The sequence below is a fragment of the Lampetra planeri genome, chromosome 30 (genome assembly GCF_965212315.1).
Source record: "Lampetra planeri chromosome 30, kcLamPlan1.2.h2, whole genome shotgun sequence".
Classification (NCBI taxonomy): domain Eukaryota; kingdom Metazoa; phylum Chordata; class Hyperoartia; order Petromyzontiformes; family Petromyzontidae; genus Lampetra; species Lampetra planeri.
In genome coordinates, this window is record NC_136136.1 from 2380016 (window position 1) to 2401954 (window position 21939).

General features: G+C 46.1%; 1 protein-coding gene across 6 annotated transcripts in view; it reads left to right on the forward strand.

The window, feature by feature from the left end:
* Nucleotides 1–21939, forward strand: part of LOC144728793 (uncharacterized) — an 82747-nt gene that overhangs the window by 8972 nt on the left and 51836 nt on the right. For 4 of the 6 annotated variants that reach the window (XR_013587567.1, XM_078608446.1, XM_078608442.1 and 1 more), the window contains 2 exons: nucleotides 3946–4038; nucleotides 14234–16594. Coding sequence is in view for 5 of the 6 variants with exons in the window: in XM_078608446.1 (XP_078464572.1) it covers nucleotides 14527–16594 (2068 nt within the window). In the remaining variant the exon portion in view is untranslated. The other 2 variants (XM_078608445.1, XM_078608443.1) reach the window with 2 other exon arrangements.

Here is a 21939-nt window from a genome sequence, read left to right on the forward strand (position 1 = left end):
CTAAGTAGACCTATGAAGAATGATCATCACCCAAAACACTGCTTGTTATACAGTACTGTGTACACATTTTCCTTTCGGGCAGTGCTCTTGAATAAAGTGTTGAACATTTTTTTTTATGTAAATGGAATTTAAGCAACTCAAAATCATGCCAAAATCATCTCTAATGTGCATTGCCGTCTCATCGACGCGCTGTGGACATGAGGTTGAACGTTAAGGTCTCACTTGAAACGGTGGTTGAACTCGAGGTGTTTGTCCTGTTGGGAGTTGTTCCACTCGACAGGACCCACATTCTGAAAAGTGCGGTCACCGTAGGTGTTTAGCCCAGCTCGTCTAACAAGATCGTCACCGCCACGATCACCACGACGATCACCACCACGAGAAGCAGCAGTAGCATATCTTAAGTGCTGTCATTTCGGGTCATAGATTACTAGCGTGAAAAACTCCGACAAATGTCATCCGAACAATTAACATTCTTATACATACTTGTGTTTCGGCATTATAAGGGCTGGAGCACTGGTTATCTGACTGCGCTATGAACCTGCGATTTGAGTTCAGTTCCTGGCAACGGCTAGCATCAGTGGCGAATTTATATCACCAACACCAATATTGGCCATCGTGGTGAAGTACTGCACAGTGAAACATCCCCAAGCCCGACAGCATGGGGGGGGGGGGGGGGGCTTTTATCCAACAAGGGACTGGCAAAGGGCTGCACATTCTTATTCGTATTTATTAGATGCGAGCAATGAACAAAGTCGAAATTGTAAAATAACGATACATAAAAAAAACACATGCTGAAGTGGTGTGTTGGACCGAAAGCTGCAAAAAATATGCTGTTACGCAAAGTGCCACTGTGCGTTCATGAAAAAGCATGCACATTATACAAGCATTATTAACAAAAGCCTGCTATTACACACTCGGCGGACCATGTAAATTGTCAGCTGAGTGGCCACGAAAGGACACGAAGAGCGTCCTTGTTATGAGAATATATGCAATGCTCCCTGAACATGAGACAAGAGGCAGTAGAATAATGGCTTAATCCAGCCTTGTCTGTTTTGAAAAGAACACTAAGTAATCCTTACAGTCCATCCACTGTTGGGAAAAGGCCTCCTCCCTACGTAGTATCAGATCTATGGCCATACTTTACCACGCTGGACACCAATGGGTTTATGAATAGAGAGGTACGGTTTATCTTCTTGGTTCTTTCGGTAAAGTCACAAAGAAGGAACATAATAAAATAATGAACTATTTTATTATGCTTTATTTTTATTATATTATTATTTCCCTTCTACGTGACTTTACCGAAAGAACCAAGAAGATGAATCCCTGCAGTCACGAAAGCTTTAAATCGAAAAAGGTCAGGTTTAGCTATCACTCGCAACTGGTGTCAATCAGGCCCAAAAATCCACGCGACCACAGGGAGAACATGCAAGCTCCAAAAATACAACAGGTGTCAGCATCGGGTTCGAACTCACGACCAGAACAAACGCAAATTGTGTCTCTGATTACATTCTTAATTATAAATGGTTAAAGGAATATTTAGTTAAATAGCAGCACTTTGTTTTTGTTATATCATGTAGCATACGTCTTTGATTTCATAACTTTAGTGTTATGATCCCATAAAACAACAATGCAAGCTGCTCGTATATTTAGGCAAGATTAACAACATTCAAGTTGCATATTTTACAAAGCAGTTAATTTTGAATTGACACGTTTAGCAGGGCGTTACTATTCTGTCTAAGTTGTGAGACATTAAATCTTCATCAACACATTATCAACATCATCAATCGCCTATTCACAACTCGATGAGATCGTATTGGCATTCAAATCAGCCTTTTCAGTTTCATTTCATTTCAGTTTCATGGATGAGGTACAGCCCTGTGAGCCATGCGGCTCTTGACTCGGATGCAATTGCAACAAACAAAACATTAACAAAAAACATCTTAAAGTGAATAATAATAATAATAATAATAGGGGTTTTCCCCTTTTTTCTGGCAACAAAACTGAAACCTTTTTACAAGGAATCATGTGTGCATTAACCACAATATTTGTGGTCAACATGCAAACAGAAAACACACTCTGATAATATATGCATTGCCTTTTGGCATCCTCTGGTATAGCACCAATTGAGACGAGGCTCAAAAGAAAGCCGTCTCTGGTGTGGACCAATCAGTTTCAAGGACAATGCATATATTATCAGTGTGTTTTTTGTTTGCATTTTGACCACAAGTAGGGGTGGGGCTGGGTGGGGAGAGGCTGATCACCCCGTGGTGCCCTTATACAACTCAACGTTTAACCTACTCACGCCGGCTTGTGCCCGTCCTCACAGTCGGGCATATTTGCGGAATACACCACGCCGCCGTTGACCCTGGCCATTGACCGAGCAACCCAACGTTCCTACCAGCTCCCTCCGCAGGAATGTGTTCAAATATGAATCGCCTCGATTGTTCGTCGTGGCTGGGAAGCCAACCTCCGGTAACTGGTTTCGAAGGCCAGTGTGCTAACCATTGCACACTTGGCCTTCGAATTGCGCCACCTCTCCAGGTGAAAGACAACAAAGAGGTGTAGGCCTGCAACGGCTTGCTCACGCCACTGCTGCGAGTTGAGCCTTCACGGGTGATAGATCCAAGCGAGCTCCTGTATTTGGCCTACTCTTCCATAAGAGGTGGGAGTATCCATACTTTACCCGACCACACGCGATCTGCTGCTGATCGACTGACTGCAATTGTCTGGACGGAGCTGGGCTGGAGTTTAAGAAACTTCATCGTTTTAGCTGTCGCGCCAATGATATCGAACACGACCATCGACGGATGGATTGCACCCGTCGCTGATCATTACATCACGAGTGAGGTGAAACAAGGGGCCGTCCATAAATGACGTCACGCACCTAGGGGGGGGGGTTCAGACATTTTTAACGATGTGTGACGAGGGGGGGGGGTGTTTGAGAAATGTGACGTCACATCAAAATGCGCAACTTTAAATAAATATAGACAACACGTTCTACTTAATTAGACTTTTTGATGTTTTCTCCTACAACATCAGAGTGCAGTGCCACATTAAATACGCACTACAATGACAATAGTTTAAAGCGATTTGAAACATGTTTTATTGGGGGGGGGGGGGGGCAGAGCTTTGTGACGTCATATTTGAGGGGGGGGTCTGACTTTTTGTGGGGGGGGGGGGGCGGTCAAAAATCGTACAAAATCGCGTGACGTCATTTATGGACGGCCCCAAAGGGCATCGTTACTGTAAACTTGACAAACGCGAAACTCCTCCGATCGCCGTTGCGTATTTATTACATAAAGCACGAGCATATATAGAGATACCACTCAACACCGCACAGCCAGCTTGAATGAGAACGTCTGCCCGCGTGTGAGTGGGAGGAGGGGGGTGGAGCTGGCTACGCATGCGGGGATGTAAGCAAGGCAGGCGGCCAGAGAGGCACGCGGAGAGCGAGCAGGCAGGCCGGGAGAATATACGACCGTGGGTTTCAGTTCTTCTTATTCATTGGCAATCCACTGCTGGATGAAGAGCCTCCCACCAAGCCTTGCAGTTCGCGGCTGCTGCTGCTGTTGTTGTTGTTTCGCCACACCTCAACTGCGCTGTTCAGTGCGTGGTTGGTGAATGTCAGACGCCTGCTCCGGTTAGCCCGGGGCAGGAGCCGGGAGTCGAACTCGGGGATTGCCGGGTTCACGGTGGAGTGGGGCTGCCGGCTTGCGCCATCGCTGCAGACACGTGGTTTTCATCATATGCAGGGGGATGAGCGCTAAGGAATGGTGACTGAATGCACGGGACAGAAGAAACGCAGTGTGGTGTATATACATATAAAACAAATAGTGGTGATTAGCGTGTTATGTTGATGTTATACTACCGAAGTGTATCTTTGAGAGCGCGTGTGTTTATATCGACATCATAACACGTTGGGGGGGGGGGGGATGCTTGTTCTAGATGGCTCACAAAGGGAATACCGTGGAGGATGAACAAACGATGTGTGCTGGAGCGAGTGGAGCTTCTCAGAAGAAACCACACAACACCTAACAGGTAATGCGATCATTACCATATAGCAGTGATGAACGATTCCGATGTTTTGTTTGATCGACGAGGTTGAATAATTATAATCGGTGCAAATGCATGGGCGCAAAAGTTAATAAGTATACTGTCGTAAAAACGCGATGTCCATTGAAATGATGCAAGTATAACTGATTCATGCGAGTCTGATAATATAGGGTTTGAAGAAACTGTGAACTAAAGTTTGGGATAGGTAAGTGTGTGTGTGTCGTAGCGCGTAGCCCGTGTGAATTCATTGCGAGTACCGCGTTGAAGTTGGAATGTTTCACCTTTTATAAATGAAACCACACGAATGTTAACAATGAGCGCTGGCGTTTTCACATTGTGATTCTTGCTTATTATTAAAGTATCGTATAATAGTAATATAATAAGGTGGCTAGCGCACTGTGATGCTAGCACGGCCACCTGAATTCGATTCACGGTTAACATCAGTGGCGAGTTTCTACCTGAACCTGTCCTTCTCTCAACATCACGACTCTTGCACTGAGCAACGTGAAGTATGGGAAAAAAACAACTCCCCACGGCCGAAACAGAGAGAGAGAGGGACCCCTCATCCAGCAGTGGATTGACAAAGTGGTTGTAATATTGGCCTATTATTTATGCAGTCTTCTGTATTTGACTTAATTCAGGCAAACATTGCACGCACAAAGTACTTGCAGTTGTGCACACCTCACAATATGTAGATTATATTATAACCCACATATATACGATTGTCTTCTGTGCCGGTTTCAAATTATGCACGCCGCAGAACAAAAGCTGCTCCGGGCTCGCGCGGGTAATGACGATAATTAGTGCAGAGATGATTGTAATGACATTTAATTGCGCGTCAGACTGCATATGCAAGCGTGACACACAGTTGCAGCCAGTTCTCGCACAGTAACATAACGTGTTATTATTTGCTGCAGGGATACGTTATCCTAACCCACAATTACATGCTCGTCTCGATTGCATGCTTATTAATGCCCGTTATTTATAGTGCCGTACTCAGAAAATCCTGGGTTTTAAAGACCATTATTCACGATGCTCCTGTTACATTGCGATATTTGGTCAATTTAAATCATGAGGGTCTACCTTCCTGCAGAAGGAAACCAGTGTGTGTTACCGTGAGAAAATATGCGTTCGAGCGGATAACACAGATCCGCACAGTTGGATTCAATGATCCATTGCTCTACTGGTCAATTGACTGCTCAAGCCTCCAACAACACCGGGTACTGTAATCCCAGGCAGCCTCCCATCCCAAGCACTAACCAGGCTCGACTTTATTTCTGAGATCTAACGGGCATATTCAGGGTGATTTGGTCATAGGCAAATGGGCATTTTATCAATTAACACATGCAAGTTACATCAGTCGTAATAGCAGCATTGCAAAACTCGGCTATAGTATGCAATGTATGGGATTATAAACTACAGGAGAGAGAATTCACAAAAATTACAACTACGTTTGTTTACACGTATTCAATATAATTTGCCCACATGCAATCGCTTGCTTTGTTCGGCTAATGCTGTGGGGTGGCCTGTGTTAGCAGTTTGGGCCTTAATTGACGACTGGGTGCATGCTGCGTGTTGAAGGGTGGTGGGTGAGTTGTTCTGTTGGACCTAGACACTGTCACGTTGCATCAAGAGAGACGTGCAAGTCTGTTCGCCTCCCGGCAATGAGAATAGGCCGCTTCTTCAGCTCATCAGCTTGGCATATCTTGCATCCGCCATGGGTTCCGTGCGCTAAAATTGTACTGTGTAATTTCACAAGCCTTCTAAAATTCAGTTTCAAGGAGGAGATGGAGTGATAAAATCAGCTCCTATGTAGGTGTTATAGGTGGACTAAGAGCGTGAGAGATGGTTATGGCTTCGGGGGGCCTTCATCCAGCAGTGGATTGGACATGGCTGCTGATGAATTCCCCAAGCTGGAAGCTTATAGACCAGCTCCGATCATGGTCGACTTCATAATAGACGCAGATCCAGCTGTTGTAACAAAATAATCAGATATGTTCCTGAAATATTGAACAGATAATTATCACATTCATTCTTATCAACAAAAGGAGACAAAAATCACTTCAAGAATTACAGACCATGTGCTTCCTGTCACGTGTACGTACATTTTTTGTGAAGTTAATTGGGGAGATACTGGCTGTTTTATTATACCACAAACCATGTGAGCAAACTGGATTTAGGAAAGGGCTTTCTACGATGAATTTCAAGACGTATGTTTTATGAATCAGATTCTGGTTAAGACAAATTACTGTCAATACCAATATGACTAGCTAACCCTAATGATGGTTATTAAACAGATGCAAGGGACTGAGAGTGAACCATATCATGATGGATGGAGGTTTTAAAAATCACGATTATGTTCTAGTATTGTGGTAGTTTTGTTATGTACAGTAGTGTTTTTATTCAATATATGAAGTACGTTATCACTCCTGTTGAAATGAGTTGTTGAAAACCACGTCTGGCATGAAGTCGTGTGTGCTAGACCACTTGGTACAGATTTAGTGCTACGTTTTAATAGGCATACATTAAGTTATTTTCAAGGATTCCGCTATGGTGTTAATACCGTTGTAGTGGTTACCACACTGGTCTCCCAATCCACATGGTACAAGTTTAACTCAATCCCCCTCCCTGCCACTGCCTCTGTCCACCCCAGCAGTATAAACAGGTACAGTCACAGTTAGCTCGTGGGCAGGTAACACCTGGTGGGGTAAAGTGTGGGTATTCCCACCTCTTTCAAGATGTTGGACCAGTGTAGAGGCGACATCTCAAGCTCCCTCTACTAGTGGAGGCCCTTCCATCAGCAGTGCTGCACCTTTACCTTTTTACATTCAGTTTGTTAAACTATATGATTATAAGCCCTAATCACAAATACTATAAAGTTACTTTTGTTCGTTTAGCTTGGATATATCCCTCTCAAATAAAATGTTCAGTTGAAAAAAGTATCCGGGTAGGCTTCACGCTTTAGGTGATTTTCGGATTTTATTTTTGGTTTCTGCAAATATTCTTGCACGATAGATGGCTTGACATAAATATGCAGCTCTTTGATGTGCAGCCACATGGACGTATTCGACAAAGTCGCACGAATAGGTAAAAATAAATGAAAATGTGCTGTACCCAGGAAAGTCTGAATCTCAACATTTGTTTTTCAGGAGGGCCCTGCACAGGGATGTTTGATCACTTTAATGAGCGCCTGGCACATGAGGGCAAACAGGAGTACCTGGAGAAAACCCACATTATTTTAGGGAACATCAAAACTTGTCCACTGCGAAGCAGATGGCATGTGTTTTATGTATGTATGGTTTGAGCCACGTACGGGGCGAAAGAAAGTTCACTATACATCCATGAGAATGCATAGTTGTACTGTGTCTTGACCTGCCTCACCAGTGTTACAAATATTCTTTTAGGTTTAATTATTGGATTTTACATTGCGCACAATGTTTGCAAGTCACGAACCCTTCAAAGCCTGCATTATAATGATACAATTATAATTAATTTTGCATATATGTACCACTGCAGTCTCATCATGCAGCTGCATCTCAAGATGCTGATTTATGTCAATCGGCACTCTTTAGTAACACTCCACAGCATCATTGATTCACAGCAGGTTTCAGACCAACATATTCAGGCAGGCGTTTGTTAAGCATTAGGATGTCTATCCACTGCAGGTGGCAGCAGTGTGATGATGTTATATTTTCATTTGGGCATTTATTTGTCATCCTACTTTAGTAATTTATGCATGGTGAAGAACCCAAAACAACAAAGGGTAATTGTTGGATGCAGTGGAGCAATTGTACAGTGTGTCAAATTTCAAGTTCACTCGCTGAACCATGTGTAAGCTCAAGAGAACAGCATCGTCTCCGACAGAAATTTGTTTCTGTCTGTCCCAAGCCAAGATATAGGTTGGCGTCTGGTGGCAACCGGCAGTAAAACCGAACCGCCAATCTATGAAAAGTCCTTGCAAACAATTAGCCCTCGGCCCCCCGCAGCCCTTAGGTGGGCAGAGGGTGCGAAAAATCTCGGGACCTGATTAGCGCGATGCACTCTGAATGCTGTACTCCCGAGTTTGATTCCTGGCTCTAGTTAACAGCAGTGTCCCGGTGATATTTCAACCAGTTCTGGGCAGCCCCCCCCGCCCCCACAGGCAGCACCCCCCCCCCCCCCAGCACGGTACAATATAGTCAAACAATCCCCTCGACCAATTAAACTAAGCAGGGCTTTCATCCAGAAAGTCATTGACAAGATCTTCAAAGAATTCGTTTTCTTATTTATTAATATTATTATGTCGTTATGAAAATGTAATTTAGTGCTGCAATGTAGCAAAAAAAAAAAGGAGCCGTACAGCCTTCATTGACTTTTTTATTCGCTCGTGAGTTATTAAAAGTTCGGCTTTCTTTTCATCCGGAGCAGTGCTTATGAAAAGGGTAATTTCGTGAGTGCTCTTGGGCCTAACGGCAAATTCCTTTCGCTGCGGATGAGAGGAGCATTCAGGGCTCGAGCCAATTTATCCACGTGCCCTCTCCTCTTCCCAATGCACTGTGGACCAGCAGAGGGCAGTGCCAAATCCCAGAGTCTTAAACAAAGATTTCACCCGTGACCAGTTGACGGTCAATCGCTTTTTGTGAATAATATATAGAGGCAATGTTCGAGATGTCTCTGAGGTTAAACTTCTGGGCAGTAAATTCCAAGCAATGCGTAGCAGGGTTCTAGTCATCGAAATCTACGGAATTGACGCATTTGCCAAAATTATAAAACTTAATCCGAACAACCATGTTGGTGGTGCCATACGGAAGGGGGGATTCCAGAGGATTACTTCACATTAGCGTCAGGTTTAAGCCGCCAAGACCCGGATCGTTTTAAGACACTGTAATGTGCAGTGCTGGATTCAGCGTGGTGCTTCTTCACATTATAAAATATCAAAGCATTTGATTTCCCGTTTTAGAGTCGCAATGCATAGCACTGACTTCGGGCTTCGGTCTGCACAGTGTCTCTACCCCCCACCCCACCGCGTTTGTTACAGTTTGTGCCTTGTACCGGTCTCTTGCCAGAGTGTATAACACATTCCTGCGGAGGGATCTGGTAGGAACGTTGGGTTGCTCGGTCAATGGCCAGGGTCAACGGCGGCGTGGTGTATTTCGCAAATGTGCCCGACTTTGAGGACGGGCACAAGCCGGTGTGAGTAGGTTAAACGTTGAGTTTAATAAGGGCACCACGGGGTGACCAGTCCCTCCCCACCCAGCCTCTCCCCACCCAGCCCTCCCCACCCTCCCCTCTCCACCCAGCCCAACCCCTCCCATTTTTGGATGCACGACGGACGGACACAATAATCCCCTGTGGGCTGGTGGAACCAGGTGGTTTCTACCAGTATAACAGCTACTGTCGCTTCCTTTTCGAAGTGAATTTAGGGAATGAAGCCAATGCTATGATTTTTGGAGGGGATTTCTTGTTTGAAGGGGAGGGATGTTTTAAAGGGGTAACAAGTTGCACAGAGGGAGCTTATTATCCCTCTCTCCTGACAGACTCAGTTGGGTGGCGTTGACGGGGGAGGCAGAGGCCCAACGTTCAAAACGTTTCCACAGCAGGTAGCCGGAGTCCAAGTTTCATGCAGAGCTCTGCTTATGAAAGGGTATGGACACTTAAACAAGGGAGATTGTATACGTAAAAGCTTCGCCCTGCGTGCATGTGTTTTGAGGATAGATGCTCATGTTGTTGAAACAGTTTTGTGCCTTGCTGATTGTTCGGTGAACGGTACCCATGTACATTGTGGCGTTATGTAAGATCAAACTATGTCAAGTATAATATACATGTAATTCAAGTCCTATGTAAATGAATAATTGTGCGTTTGCACTATGTATAGGTCGATTACTGTAGAACCAACCAAAATGGCATGCCTAATTCAATCTTAAATCTCAGTGTCGTCTCATGCATGGTTTGTGAGCTGAACAATCAGTGCTGTTTCTGAAAGTTGTTAGGTTAAGTATGATGGGCACCTGAGTGGGTTTCATACATGGCATTGGGTTGTTTATCTCATATCATTAATAATTACTGCTTTGATTAAGAAGGCAAGGTGTTATTGGATCGACAGGTGGAAAGCAGATTTATAGCAGCCCCTCCCCCCGCCTCCAACCGCCACGGTATAAGCCGATTGACTTGTGTTGACTTGTGTTGATGCGATGTGGGGGTAGGCTTGGGAATAAGTAACCAACACGCGTCTCTCTTTGATGTGCATATCCTTGACTTGGTCATGAAATTACATGGAATAGAATGTCCAAAAAATGATAGCCATTTGCCATAAAAGTTTACTGCACTGTTCGTGAATGTTTAATTCAATGTTGTTTGATCAAAATGTTAGCTATTGAAGCGTTTTTCGAAGCAGAATTACAGCCCTTTCTCAATCCACTGCTGGATTACAGACCTCACCACTTCATGACAGTCATGAGTGGGTGTTGTTTGAACATTACATTTCATGCTGGTCAGTGTGGGTTGGTAAGGGGATGGGCTGCTCTGGAGCCAGTTCAGATAACACATTCCTGCTGCGGAGGGAGCTGCTAGGAACGTTGGGTTGCTCGGTCAATGGCCAGGGTCAACGGCGGCGTGGTGTATTCCGCAAATATGCCCGACTGTGAGAGCGGGCACAAGCCGCGGTGCGAGTAGGTTAAACGTTGAGTTTTATAAGGGCACCACGGGGTGACCAGCCCCTCCCCACCCAGCCCCTCCCCACCCAGCCCCTCCCCACCCAGCCCCACCCCTCCCACCCCCCACCCAGCCCCACCCAGCCCCTCCCCACCCTCCCCTCCTCACCCAGCCTGTCCCCACCCTCCCCTCCCCACCCAGCCCCTTCCCACCCTCCCCTCCCCACCCAGCCCCTCCCTCCCCACCCAGCCCCTCCCTGCACGACGGACACAATAATCCTCTGTGGGCTGGTGTAACCAGGAGGTTCCTTCCAGTAATATTCGCCACTGATTTTGGCTGTGGCCATGAATAAAAACGTAGCTTGCCAGGTTCTCGCTCAGTGCGGCAATCACTGCACCGCTCCTTCCCCCAGAAGCTTTTAGCCTAATTGAAAAATGTGGGCTACTTTATACGATTATTCACGTGGGCTCCAATAATTGATTGACATCGGTGGTTAGAAAAGTGTGTGCGTGTGCAAACAATGATTATGGAAATGGGTGTTTCATCTCGGTGGGGTTTTTTCATTGTCAGGTTCTTAAAGAAAATAACAACCATATAAAATATGAATGTATAGGTCCTTGGTCAATCCACTGTTGGTGAAGGCATCTACATGTCATGTCCGTCATGGGGGTTGTGTGACCATACTTCACCGCCATGGCCAATGTGGCCAAGGATCGGTTTCTATTGTGGTTTTGTTGCAATGCCGTACTGTAGTGGAGGGGAGATATTCAGTCCAAGCTTAGTTAAATCGTTACATTACGTTTGGCAGTGTTAGGTGTGTATGTATGTTGATCTTCTTTTGCAACTATATGTAGCCAACCGTGCTAATCACACACAAAACAGTTCTAAATAAATTATTCTTCAATCTAGGGAGAACAGATACGGTGGCGTTATTAAGCGTCTGGAATTGACGTGGCAGGAAATTAATTGCACACCACATCACCACATTTCCCACACCTCCAATCAGCACGGTTGTCCACGTTCGGTGCGGTGAAAGTTCAGCATAAATACATCAACAGTGCATATAGTCCAGTAACTCTAATAACGTGGCTGTTGGCAAAGAATTAAGCTGTGGTTGGCATGGGCTCTGCACCAATCAATGAAATGAGGGCCCTGTCCAATGTCCCTCCTGTTTTGTAGCCATGGTGCAGTTGGAGCACCTGCACACTCGATAACTGCACGGTGACGGGTTGAACGTTTTGCACGCCGTATTGGGTGGGTATGCACTTCTTTATTCCCAGCTCCTCCCCAAGCCTTGTGCGATTCTATGGATTGTCATAATTTGGGGGTCACAATTTAATTCAATGATAAATTCTTACTATCTCATTTTGAAGATTTCGTACGTTTATTATTGTTTCGCTTGTTCTGCCTCATTTTAAAATGTATGAATCGACGAATTGTGTTGCATTGTAACGCGCTTATATGTATAAAGTGGAAGATTACAGCCTCTTGACTTCAGCAGTTTGCTCAACTGCGGCTGCTTCTCATTGGCAGCCGTTCAGCCTTCATCAGGGGGAGGGGTGGTGGTCGGGAGAGAGAGAGAGGGGAGAGGGGGTGCAGTTGGGGCTGTTTCACTCCGGCATAAGAGGGGGCTCAGAAAGGGCTGAGGGGGGGGGCTTAGATGGGGCCTCATCTGGCATTTTGCCCCGGGCGTCCAAAAATTTTTCGGCAGTCCTGTTTGTCAGGGCACGATTCTTACTCAAGCATGATATCCGTTTGGCATACAATTATTATGAACTCAATTGTTACATGCTCAAGTGTTCATTTATCATCCTCGATCTATTCCACTGCTAGATGAAAGACTCGTTGAGGCGCCAATAATCCTCGGCGCCCAGTGATGTAAATAGATCCATCTAATCCATCTATCTCCTACACATGCGTCCAGTTTCATCGTTCCATTACCGTGGTGGACATATTCCCAGGCGCTTCCCCTCCTTTTGCTGTCCCTCCGTTGCCAGTCTCAACCATTGGCCCATGATCCCTTCTAGCCACGTGTCATGCCCAAACCCGGAAAGAGGATCAGTGAGCTAAAAAACCTGAAGAATTCTGAGGTGGGAGCAGTTGCTCAGTGGGTAGCGCGGTGCACTGTGAATCTGGCTTTGCGAGTTCACTTCCTGACCACATCCCTGGCAAGCGATGTCCGAGTACTGACCATTTTGATAAAGGATGGTAACACAACCTTTCTGCCAGATAAGGCACGTGGATAGGATACACATCCAACAGTATTGACAAAGAGATATTCAAGTATTACTCAACACATTCGTCAACAAAAAAATGTGTCCTTCAAAGAAAAAATATATAATTGGTGACATTGGGAGCAATGGCTCTTCAGAGCTTATGAACAGAGAGTCCAGATAGATATTGAGTCAGGTGGAGACTGCATTTTACACCATGGAGCGTCATGAGAAAATAGTTGATGTGTTTTCTTACAGCCAGTTATTAAATTGACATATGCATAGTGAATTATTACTGTATGATTATTCCAAAATACATTGTATTAAGTGTTTTGCAGTACACGTACGTTTGAAATACTACAAGAATTTTGTGCATGGTATTTTAAAATTAGATAATGTCACATTATTGTTCAAAGATCTTGAACTTTAACTCCAAGTCCAACATGAGCTTTGTGGTGGCGTCCTCAATGCTTAGCAAAGCTTTAATAATAATATTTAAAAGATGCTAACCTTGTGTTAACAATTTAATAGTTTCTGCTACAGTAAAAATGTAAAGTTGTCTATCACGGTTGTCTACGTATGGTGCGAAAGAAGTTCAACATAAATATGCACTCGTACAGCCAGTTTTTGTTCATACGCTGCTAAACAAATGCCTGCCCATGCTTTGTTAGCAATGATGGCTATTTGACCATACTTCACCATTCCGGTCAGCAAACGTTGGTGATGGTGGCGGTAGCTCTGAACAATTGATGTTGCTACACTTCCCTCCACCACCCACAACGTCTGTTACACTTATTTTTAGCACATGGTGATCAACCCTTCTAAGCAGCGTTCGGGCTCGGTTCTTCCCAGCTTTTTGAGATCTGTCGAGATCGGGCGCATTTCCTGGCGATTTGTGCGCACATCGCGACCGTAGTGCGTGTGCCGTGCGTGCTCACGTATCGTATGTGTAGCGCACGTGTAGTGCAATACGCTGCAATGCACACAATGTAATGTAAATCAATTAGAGGGTTGATGAAAATGCTCCGTGTGGCAGATGGCCCTGTGGGGCAATGTGGGTGGGTGGGTGGAGGGGAATCAGTGTTGGGGTGGAGGGGGGAGGCACGGGGAGGGGCCAATGGAGCGCAAGTATGGTCAGGCTTAAGTGTTCGCTGCCATACATTAACGACGTATTCTGTCGTAAGAAAAATAAAATAAGAACTCGACTCAAGCGTGGGGTTAAACCAACGCAAACAGCGCGGGCGGTCGCCTGCACAGTTGTGTTCTTTCCTTGGGGCAAAGGTGGCGCGGAGGGTTTGTGTTTTTTAATCCATGCTGGCCCTTTGCATTCTCCACAGATGGTGGTCCGTTGCCTTTGGAGAGCTCTCGCCACCGTCGTTCTAGACAACACCGCCGCGTGCCGGCCTCCGCAATTAGCATTCAGCTCCGGCCGCCCTCCCCCAAGCTCAGCTGCGGCAGCTGCCTTGTGTTTTTATAACCAGCTGCTCCTAAGCCGATGCGTGGGGGGACAAAGGAATATGACTATGGATGAATGAATGGCCACATTTCACATGGACACGCACTCGAAAATGTAATATTCATATGTAAATGACGAAAAAAAATTGCAACATTACCAAGGTAGAGGAGTGGCATGGCAAAATATCACACGGTGCTGTCGCTGCACGCGCGCTTTCGGGACGTGTGCCTGACGCGCTCGTATCAGTCCGCACTGGCGCCGGAGCACAGCGCTCGCATCGGGAACAAAAACGCGATCTCTGATTGGGGCGCCAGGTCCGGTGGGTCTGAGCATGCCCGAGGGAGCGACGCCTCGTTACGCGTGAGCTGCCTGCGCTCAGACGAACCGCTGCCGGGCGTTGGGCTCAGAGCCACCCCTGTATTGTTGCCGGAAAGCGTGAGCCAATTGCGCGCGATATCGGCAGCCTGGGATGGTGACTCGATAGGTGGGAACGTTGTCGTCGGTGCTGCGGCCCTCCGGCTGCGAGCGTGCCGCGGCAGCGGCGGCGAGCGTAGGGAAATGGGGAATCAGGATGGCAAGCTGAGGAAGGGCAGCGTTGCCGAGGGTGCCGGCGAGAGGGGACTAGCCGAGGATGCTGCGAGAGGCGAGGCCTCTGGAAAACCCACGTCCGCTTACAAAGACTCGGGCAAGAAGGGCAAGCTCGGCCGAAGCAAGGGCGAGCAGAAGAAGAAAGCGAAGGGAGATTCCTCCTCGGGCTCCTCCGTTTTTTCCGGGATTCGCAAACGTAAATCAGCGGCTGCCGTCTTTGCCGCCGCTGCCCACGGCCGCACCGAAGCCGTTGCTGCGGCCGACCTGGAAGCTGAGCACGAGAAATCGTCCACGCACACCGAGGACAGCGGTGATTTCACGGCCAGCGTCGGCGACGTCTGCGGCGGGAGGCAGGCGGTGCACGCTGGTGCCCAGGTCGGTAATGTCGTTCCCGGCACCAGGGTGGACAAGGAGAAGACGGAGCCGAAGACTGTCGCAGCGCTACAGAGAGAATGCACCGTGCTGAGCTCTGGATCTGACACAGACGCTTACAGCTTTCACTCTGCACCTGACTTTGACCAAGGACTGGACAAAGGCCTCATGGGTGGGGATGACCTGCTGGCTGATATACAGCTCGCTATGAAACTGCAGTTAATTCCAGGTGAACTCAAAGCAGCTTCAAAGCGCAGTGATGCAAACAATTTATCGCTGGAAGGCTCGACGGACCATGACGTGTGCCATGACAACAACAAGGCATCCGATGACAAACTTGTTGGCAGAAGTCCTTCCAATGTATCGGCAGGTGGAACGACTTTTTCACATCCTCCGTGTAGCACCTTGGATACTGGAAAACTTGACAAAACAGTACAACCGTTGAGTGAAGGAGCTCAAGACCACATTACACAGCTGGAAGTTACAGAACTGCAGTCAACCGATGGAAAAGCAATGGGAAACAATTTTAGAAGTACAGAGGTGGCTGATGTACAACCTTTGGTCGGTGACCTACCATCTGTTAAAGCTGTGAATGGTGGAATTGCGGAAGGGAATAAGTTCAAATTCGATGGAGATCAAGAAGTTGGCCATATCAACTTACCTGCATCATTTCTGGCTAATGCTGGTGCTACGAATGTGGAGGGAGCTTTGCAGGATCACAGAAAACCCAGCTTGGACGCTGCTGCGTTTGAAGGGGACTGCAGCAACACGAAGCAGGCCTGGGCACGCCGAGAGTCTAAGGCCGGCACCAGCGCGACCATGCTACTCGCTGACAAAAACTCTCATCCGCACCCCGGCACGCCGCTCGCCACCTCGACTCTGCGCGTATCTCCTCACCACCAACACCACCATCACATCAACACCACGTACGCCATCACCACCACGCGCCAGCTCAGCTCGCCTCTCTCCTCGCCGCTGCCCTCGCCGGCGCCCAGCCCGCTACTGCAGCGGCGTCTGGCCGGGCCCGAGACACCGGGCGACCAGGGGCAGCCCGGGGAGAATCGACACCGATGGAGGGACACGATGACGGTGGCCACCAAGCCGCTGGTCTCGGCCTGGGATGCCGTGGTGATGAGCCGCTCGGCTGACTGGACGGGGGAGATGATGAGGCTGCCGTGCGGAGAGCCACGCCTAAGGAGGGCCGGTTCCATGAGCCTCCTCGGATCTCCCGAAGCGGGCCAAGGCGGGACGCCTTCGTCACCGACCGTCGCCGTTTTCACAGGTGAGCGCAGTGGGTGTCGTGCCCCGTCCGTGAGGTATTGTTACCTGCTCTTGTGTTGTGTCGGTGTGTTTTTTTTTTTTGCGCCCGCTTCTGGAAAGTTCAGTCGGTGTACATTTTGGTTCGTGTGGAAAAGATGAGTCGTTGAAGTGGCGTTGGTGGGGATGGGTGTGCAGTTGAGGCTTGGATGGGTTGGTGAGGGGCGTGTTGTGTTTTTTTTTTACTTTTGAATGTGGCATACAAACATGGTGGCCCTACCCTGTGCCACCTTCGCCAACTCGCACTGATCATGTGGATGAGTATGGATAAAGAAAAAAAACTTCCTTCAGTGACACGGCATGGGGACGCCTTGCCATTGGCCGATTTAGCATGTCTGTAATTTATTATTGTGTAATTTAAGGTGGTGGCTTTTTGTCTTTCTGAAGCTTACGAGATAATTTATTATTATTAATATTAATGGCAGTGTTGCGGTAACCTGGCATCAACGTGTTTATTGTATGGCGCATTCATGCTATTTATCTGTGCGCACATTAATAGGGGGAGACCTGTTGCAGTGGTCAGCACTGCAAGTTGGTTCTGAGCTGAACTCCACAGAGAGAAAGAAAAAGAGGCGTGAGAGGGGGGAGCAAGTTGAGAGGATAAAAGAAACACGCACATTTTTGTTCTCTCACAACCCCCAACTGAGACTGGCAGGGCTTCCTCACACAGCGGCAGTAGGCACACCACGTAATGGCAACCAGTGAGGCTTGAATTACAAAGGTGGTAAATTTGTGGGCATTAAAGTACTTACAAGAATGCATTTAATCCAATGCTTTGTTGAAATGTAAAGCAAATCTTCGTTTTGTGTACGCTTCTGCCATAAATCCTTGACTCGGCACAATTGGTGGGTGGCACAGTGAGGGATTTCTTTTCATGCTTTCCCCATCTCCCTGGCCCTCTGGGTTTAAAGGCTCTTTAATGACGTGTCACAAATTGAAAAGGGCAGCCCTTTTCCCTTTGTGCTGGGCTAGTTGTCGGTTTACTTTATGTACAGGACTGCTTTCAAGTGCTCGGTGGAAACCCAGAAGAATAAATATTTTTTTTACATCACGCATTCCCACACCAGCCAGTTTCTCTCCGCTCACGAGATATATTCACATGCTCACTATGATCACATGCTGTAACTTAAGGTGGTGGCTTTTTGTCTTTCTGAAGCTTACGAGATGAATTCACACGTCTCTCTACGATCACGTAAAGTAAGGTCATGGATTATTGTCTTTCTGTGACTTGTGCTATAAGAGGAAAGATAAGCGTCTGCTTCAGTGGTCTTTGTTAAAGCAGCAGATGGAAGGCCGCCTTGACTATCCACCAGTAATAAGATTAACTTTCACTTGTCAAGAGAGTTGTGGGAGAAAGCTCTTTCATGTGGGAGGGGAAGTGGTGGTTGTGAGGCGTGAGGCAGAGTGCATTGGGGTCAAGGGTCATACCTAATGATGTGAGGCCTATACAATGCCACCAACGTTTGCGAAACAACCCTTCTGCATTACACATCCTGAACTATTGTACCAGTGCATGCCCATCCGAAATGTGTTTTTTTTTCACGAGGGGCTCAAACTCACAATTCGTGTTAACATTCATCAATGTGTATGCCCCTAACCATCTACCACAGTGATCAAAGCAATATATCAATGAAAACCTTTTGATTTGGGACACTGAACTCTGAACTCGCTGTCCTCTGTCAATGTCCTGCTGGATGAAGGTCTTGCCACACTGTTTATAGTGGGGGTTGTTTGGCCATACTTTACCGTGCTGGTCAATGTAGGTGGGTGAGGGGGAGGAGGGGTGGACTTGGTTTCGGGATATCGCAGATCTCACTTGCACTGATGTTAGCCGTGGCCGGTAATCGAACTCAGGTGGCCGATTTCAGAGCGCAGTGCACTCAACCACTGAACCACCGCTTCTCTCAGATTTGGGACTGCACATTACAATCGTGCTTGCCTCACTCTGCTGCACGCCAATTGTAGGGGGGGTGGGAAATAATGAGCCATAGCCAGGAATCTGTAATTAATATTATTATTACGCTTCTTTCCGACCTTGCAGAAATTATCATTAAAAAAAGTTACAATGAGCACCCACTCGATTTAAAAAAACGCATTAATCCATGAAAATAAAATGTGTTGTTGCTATAATTACAGAGAAACGCCATCCACAACCCGAGTAGTCGCTACTTCTGTTCCATGGCCCTGGATTGATGTGTGGAAATCACTTAAATGCACCAAATTCTTCCTGTTGTCCGTGCCACAATGAGGATAGGAAGAGTCACCCATAAGTGGTGGAATATGCAACCTATTCACATTTATCTCTGCGTTTACTGTGCGGATAAAATGCATTATCTGCATGGATGAATGTGGATACGGTAATAGGCTCCTCCACTCGTGACCACAAAATCACCTTTCAATAAGAGGAGCTTCACCGCACGCTGTCATATCATGTTTGCCTTCAATCGGAAGAAAAACAACTTAGCAATTTTTTTGGGAAATAATTGAAGCCATGAATGACATTTAAAAGATGGTGAGCTTCAGATATCCTTTATATAATACTTTGTTCGTGGTTCCAGCAGCCCATGAATAGCATTTGCAAGTTAGAGTATGTGCCAAGGAGACAGTCAGAGCCACGCACCATTTACTTAGGGCTTTAGTTATCAGTGCAGACCAGGTGGTGTGCTCTGAAATTGGTGCATTTTTGGTGGAAAGAAATTCTTCAAGCTGCTCAACTATACATGTTAAAGCTCTTTATAATCCGCGAGTGGGCTGTCACCGCAGACTGGGGACTGTGCTAGGATAGCGGCTTGCAACATGTCACTGTTGAAACTTTGTTACTTTACATATATAGTAGAACACTTAACCGTTATCACAGCTAATATTTTTAAATGACTCGTGCAATAAAAGTCATTTTATACAAATTTGTTCGTTATTTTAAAAATGTTTATGATGTGTGCTTGGATGTTCATGGCCATGATTATTTTTTACAGCCATTTGTAAATCAACTGCTGGATGAAGGGCTTCTCCACATTGTACCAATCACTGGAGTTGTTTGACCATACCTGACCACACTTTTCGGTGCCTGCTGGTGAAAGGCAAGCCCAGTTCGGATACCACTCGCCACTATTGTTAGCCATGGCCAGGAATTGAACTCGGGTGGCTCGGGTTCACTGCGAAGTGCGCTAACCACTGCGACACTACCTACCTCATTCTTTAAATCTCCGCAGAATAGTTGTATATACATTACAAATATAGTGTGGTCATTCAAAAGTAGTGTTCTTAACTTCCCCTGGAATACATGGCATTCAAACTTCATCATCTTTAAGGCTGCTGCTGCTGTACCGTACGTGGCCAAATGGCTCGCACGTAACAGCGCTGAGTTGGCACCACTGGGACCCTGGGGTTTATAATCAGTCAGCTGCCTCTGTTTAAACTGGTGTACTCAAGGGTGGTGAGTTGATGATCTCAGCCCATTGACCAATGGCTGTAAGGGATTTACAGGTTTCTCTCACTTCGTGCGGTAGATGCCATCCAAAGTAAATGGCGCACCGAAGAAAAAAACGCACGAAACAGCAGCCTACCGAGTAGCGCGCACAGAGTACACACAGTACACGGTAGACACACAGTACACGGTACACACACAATACACACACAGCGTTGTCCCACTTCTGACCGCATCGCCGCATATGAATGAATTCAAACTGCAGAGCACATTTTGTGTAGAAATAGGTTTGCTGCATGTACGTAAAATGGCACAAACGGAACTTGCATAAAGCGAGCCAAATCTATACTCAATTAGGATTATACATGGCAGTTGTCGCCCCCTACTGACAGACTAATGCCCCAAGTCACTCTTGCTAAAATTAAACTATCCTTGTCTCTCACCTGGCAAAATGCATAATAGAGAATTGAACTTGACTACACAAGAAAACCCATTTAAATAAAATGTGGTTCACTACTTAATTTGGCCAAATTATACTTCTGAGAATTTAAATGTCAGATTGACTGTCATGCGACAACATTCCTCTCATGTGGCATGGCGAGAGAAAAGTTCTGTCCTCTATCTTGTGGACCAGAGGTCCCTTGAAGGGATCTCAGAGGTAGCTCTGTAGTGTCCACTTCCATGGGCCATTCTCTAACACAAAGGGTTGCACTGCTCTGAGGAATCACAATCAGTAATCCATCTCGCGTTATATGACATCAATAGCACTGCTCTGTCAGAAATCCCAATAGATAATCCATTTCATGCTATGACGTTGACGGCACAATGTTAAGCTCCTTGATGAAAGGCGCTTTATAAATACAACATAGAATATAACATTTTGAGAAAATTATCCAAATACAAAAAAAAACTGCTGAAATATTTGCAATAGTGCAGTGTATGCTTGCCAACAGATGATAGTATGTTTAAGCAATCGCCAGTACTCTACTACTAATGCTGCAGTATGTAGATTAACAAAGACACTTAGCAGTTTTTCATACTCACCATATACAGTAATCACATCCTGTTCATCGAGTCCCTTTCTGGCTTTCAGTTACAGCCAACACTGTTTTACCAGAAATGCAAATTCGGGACACAAATTGTCATTAGGTCCCTGTTTTTCCATTGATGTTCTTAGACTCCAGCCGGGTATCGTGGGTGATGGGTGCGGTGCAATATAATGGTCTTCCTTTGATATGCACAAGCGGATGGAATTAATGTATCTAGAGATGGCTCATAAAAAAAACATTTTATTTGATCACACAGTTTAAAGGATGTCCAATTCGATGTTTTTCATGGCTAAATCAAACTGCAGGACTTGCAACCTTGGTTCGAAGGTTGTGAGTCACAATCCTGAACCAATGAGTTGCAATATTTTTCTTAAACTGATTTTAATTCAGATTTTTTGGTTAATTGTACAACTAGTGCTACAATTAGTACTAGTAGTACAATTAATATTTTTCGCAGCTTTGCAATATTTATTCCTTTAAAAATATTTCTTCATATTCCCCCCCCCCGTCATGTTATTCCAATTGTGCTATTGGTGTCATGCCATGCAATGAAGAATCCATTTGGAAATCTTCACCAATCAGCTGCCCAAGTGATTTTTCACAGGACTTCCGCTGAAGCAACCTTCTGCGTAACATTCTTTTCTCGACGCAGGAAGAGTTACATTTTCCCATTATGACGTTTTTTTGTGCCATGACGTGAAGCTGATTTTTTTTATCCTCAGAAATGCATTTAGGCCACATTAAGTGAAACCCCCCAATGTTACAGTTGTGGTTTGTTTTTGCAGTGATTGATGGCCAGGCTGAGAGCATCAACTCACTAGACTTGAGAGCACACTT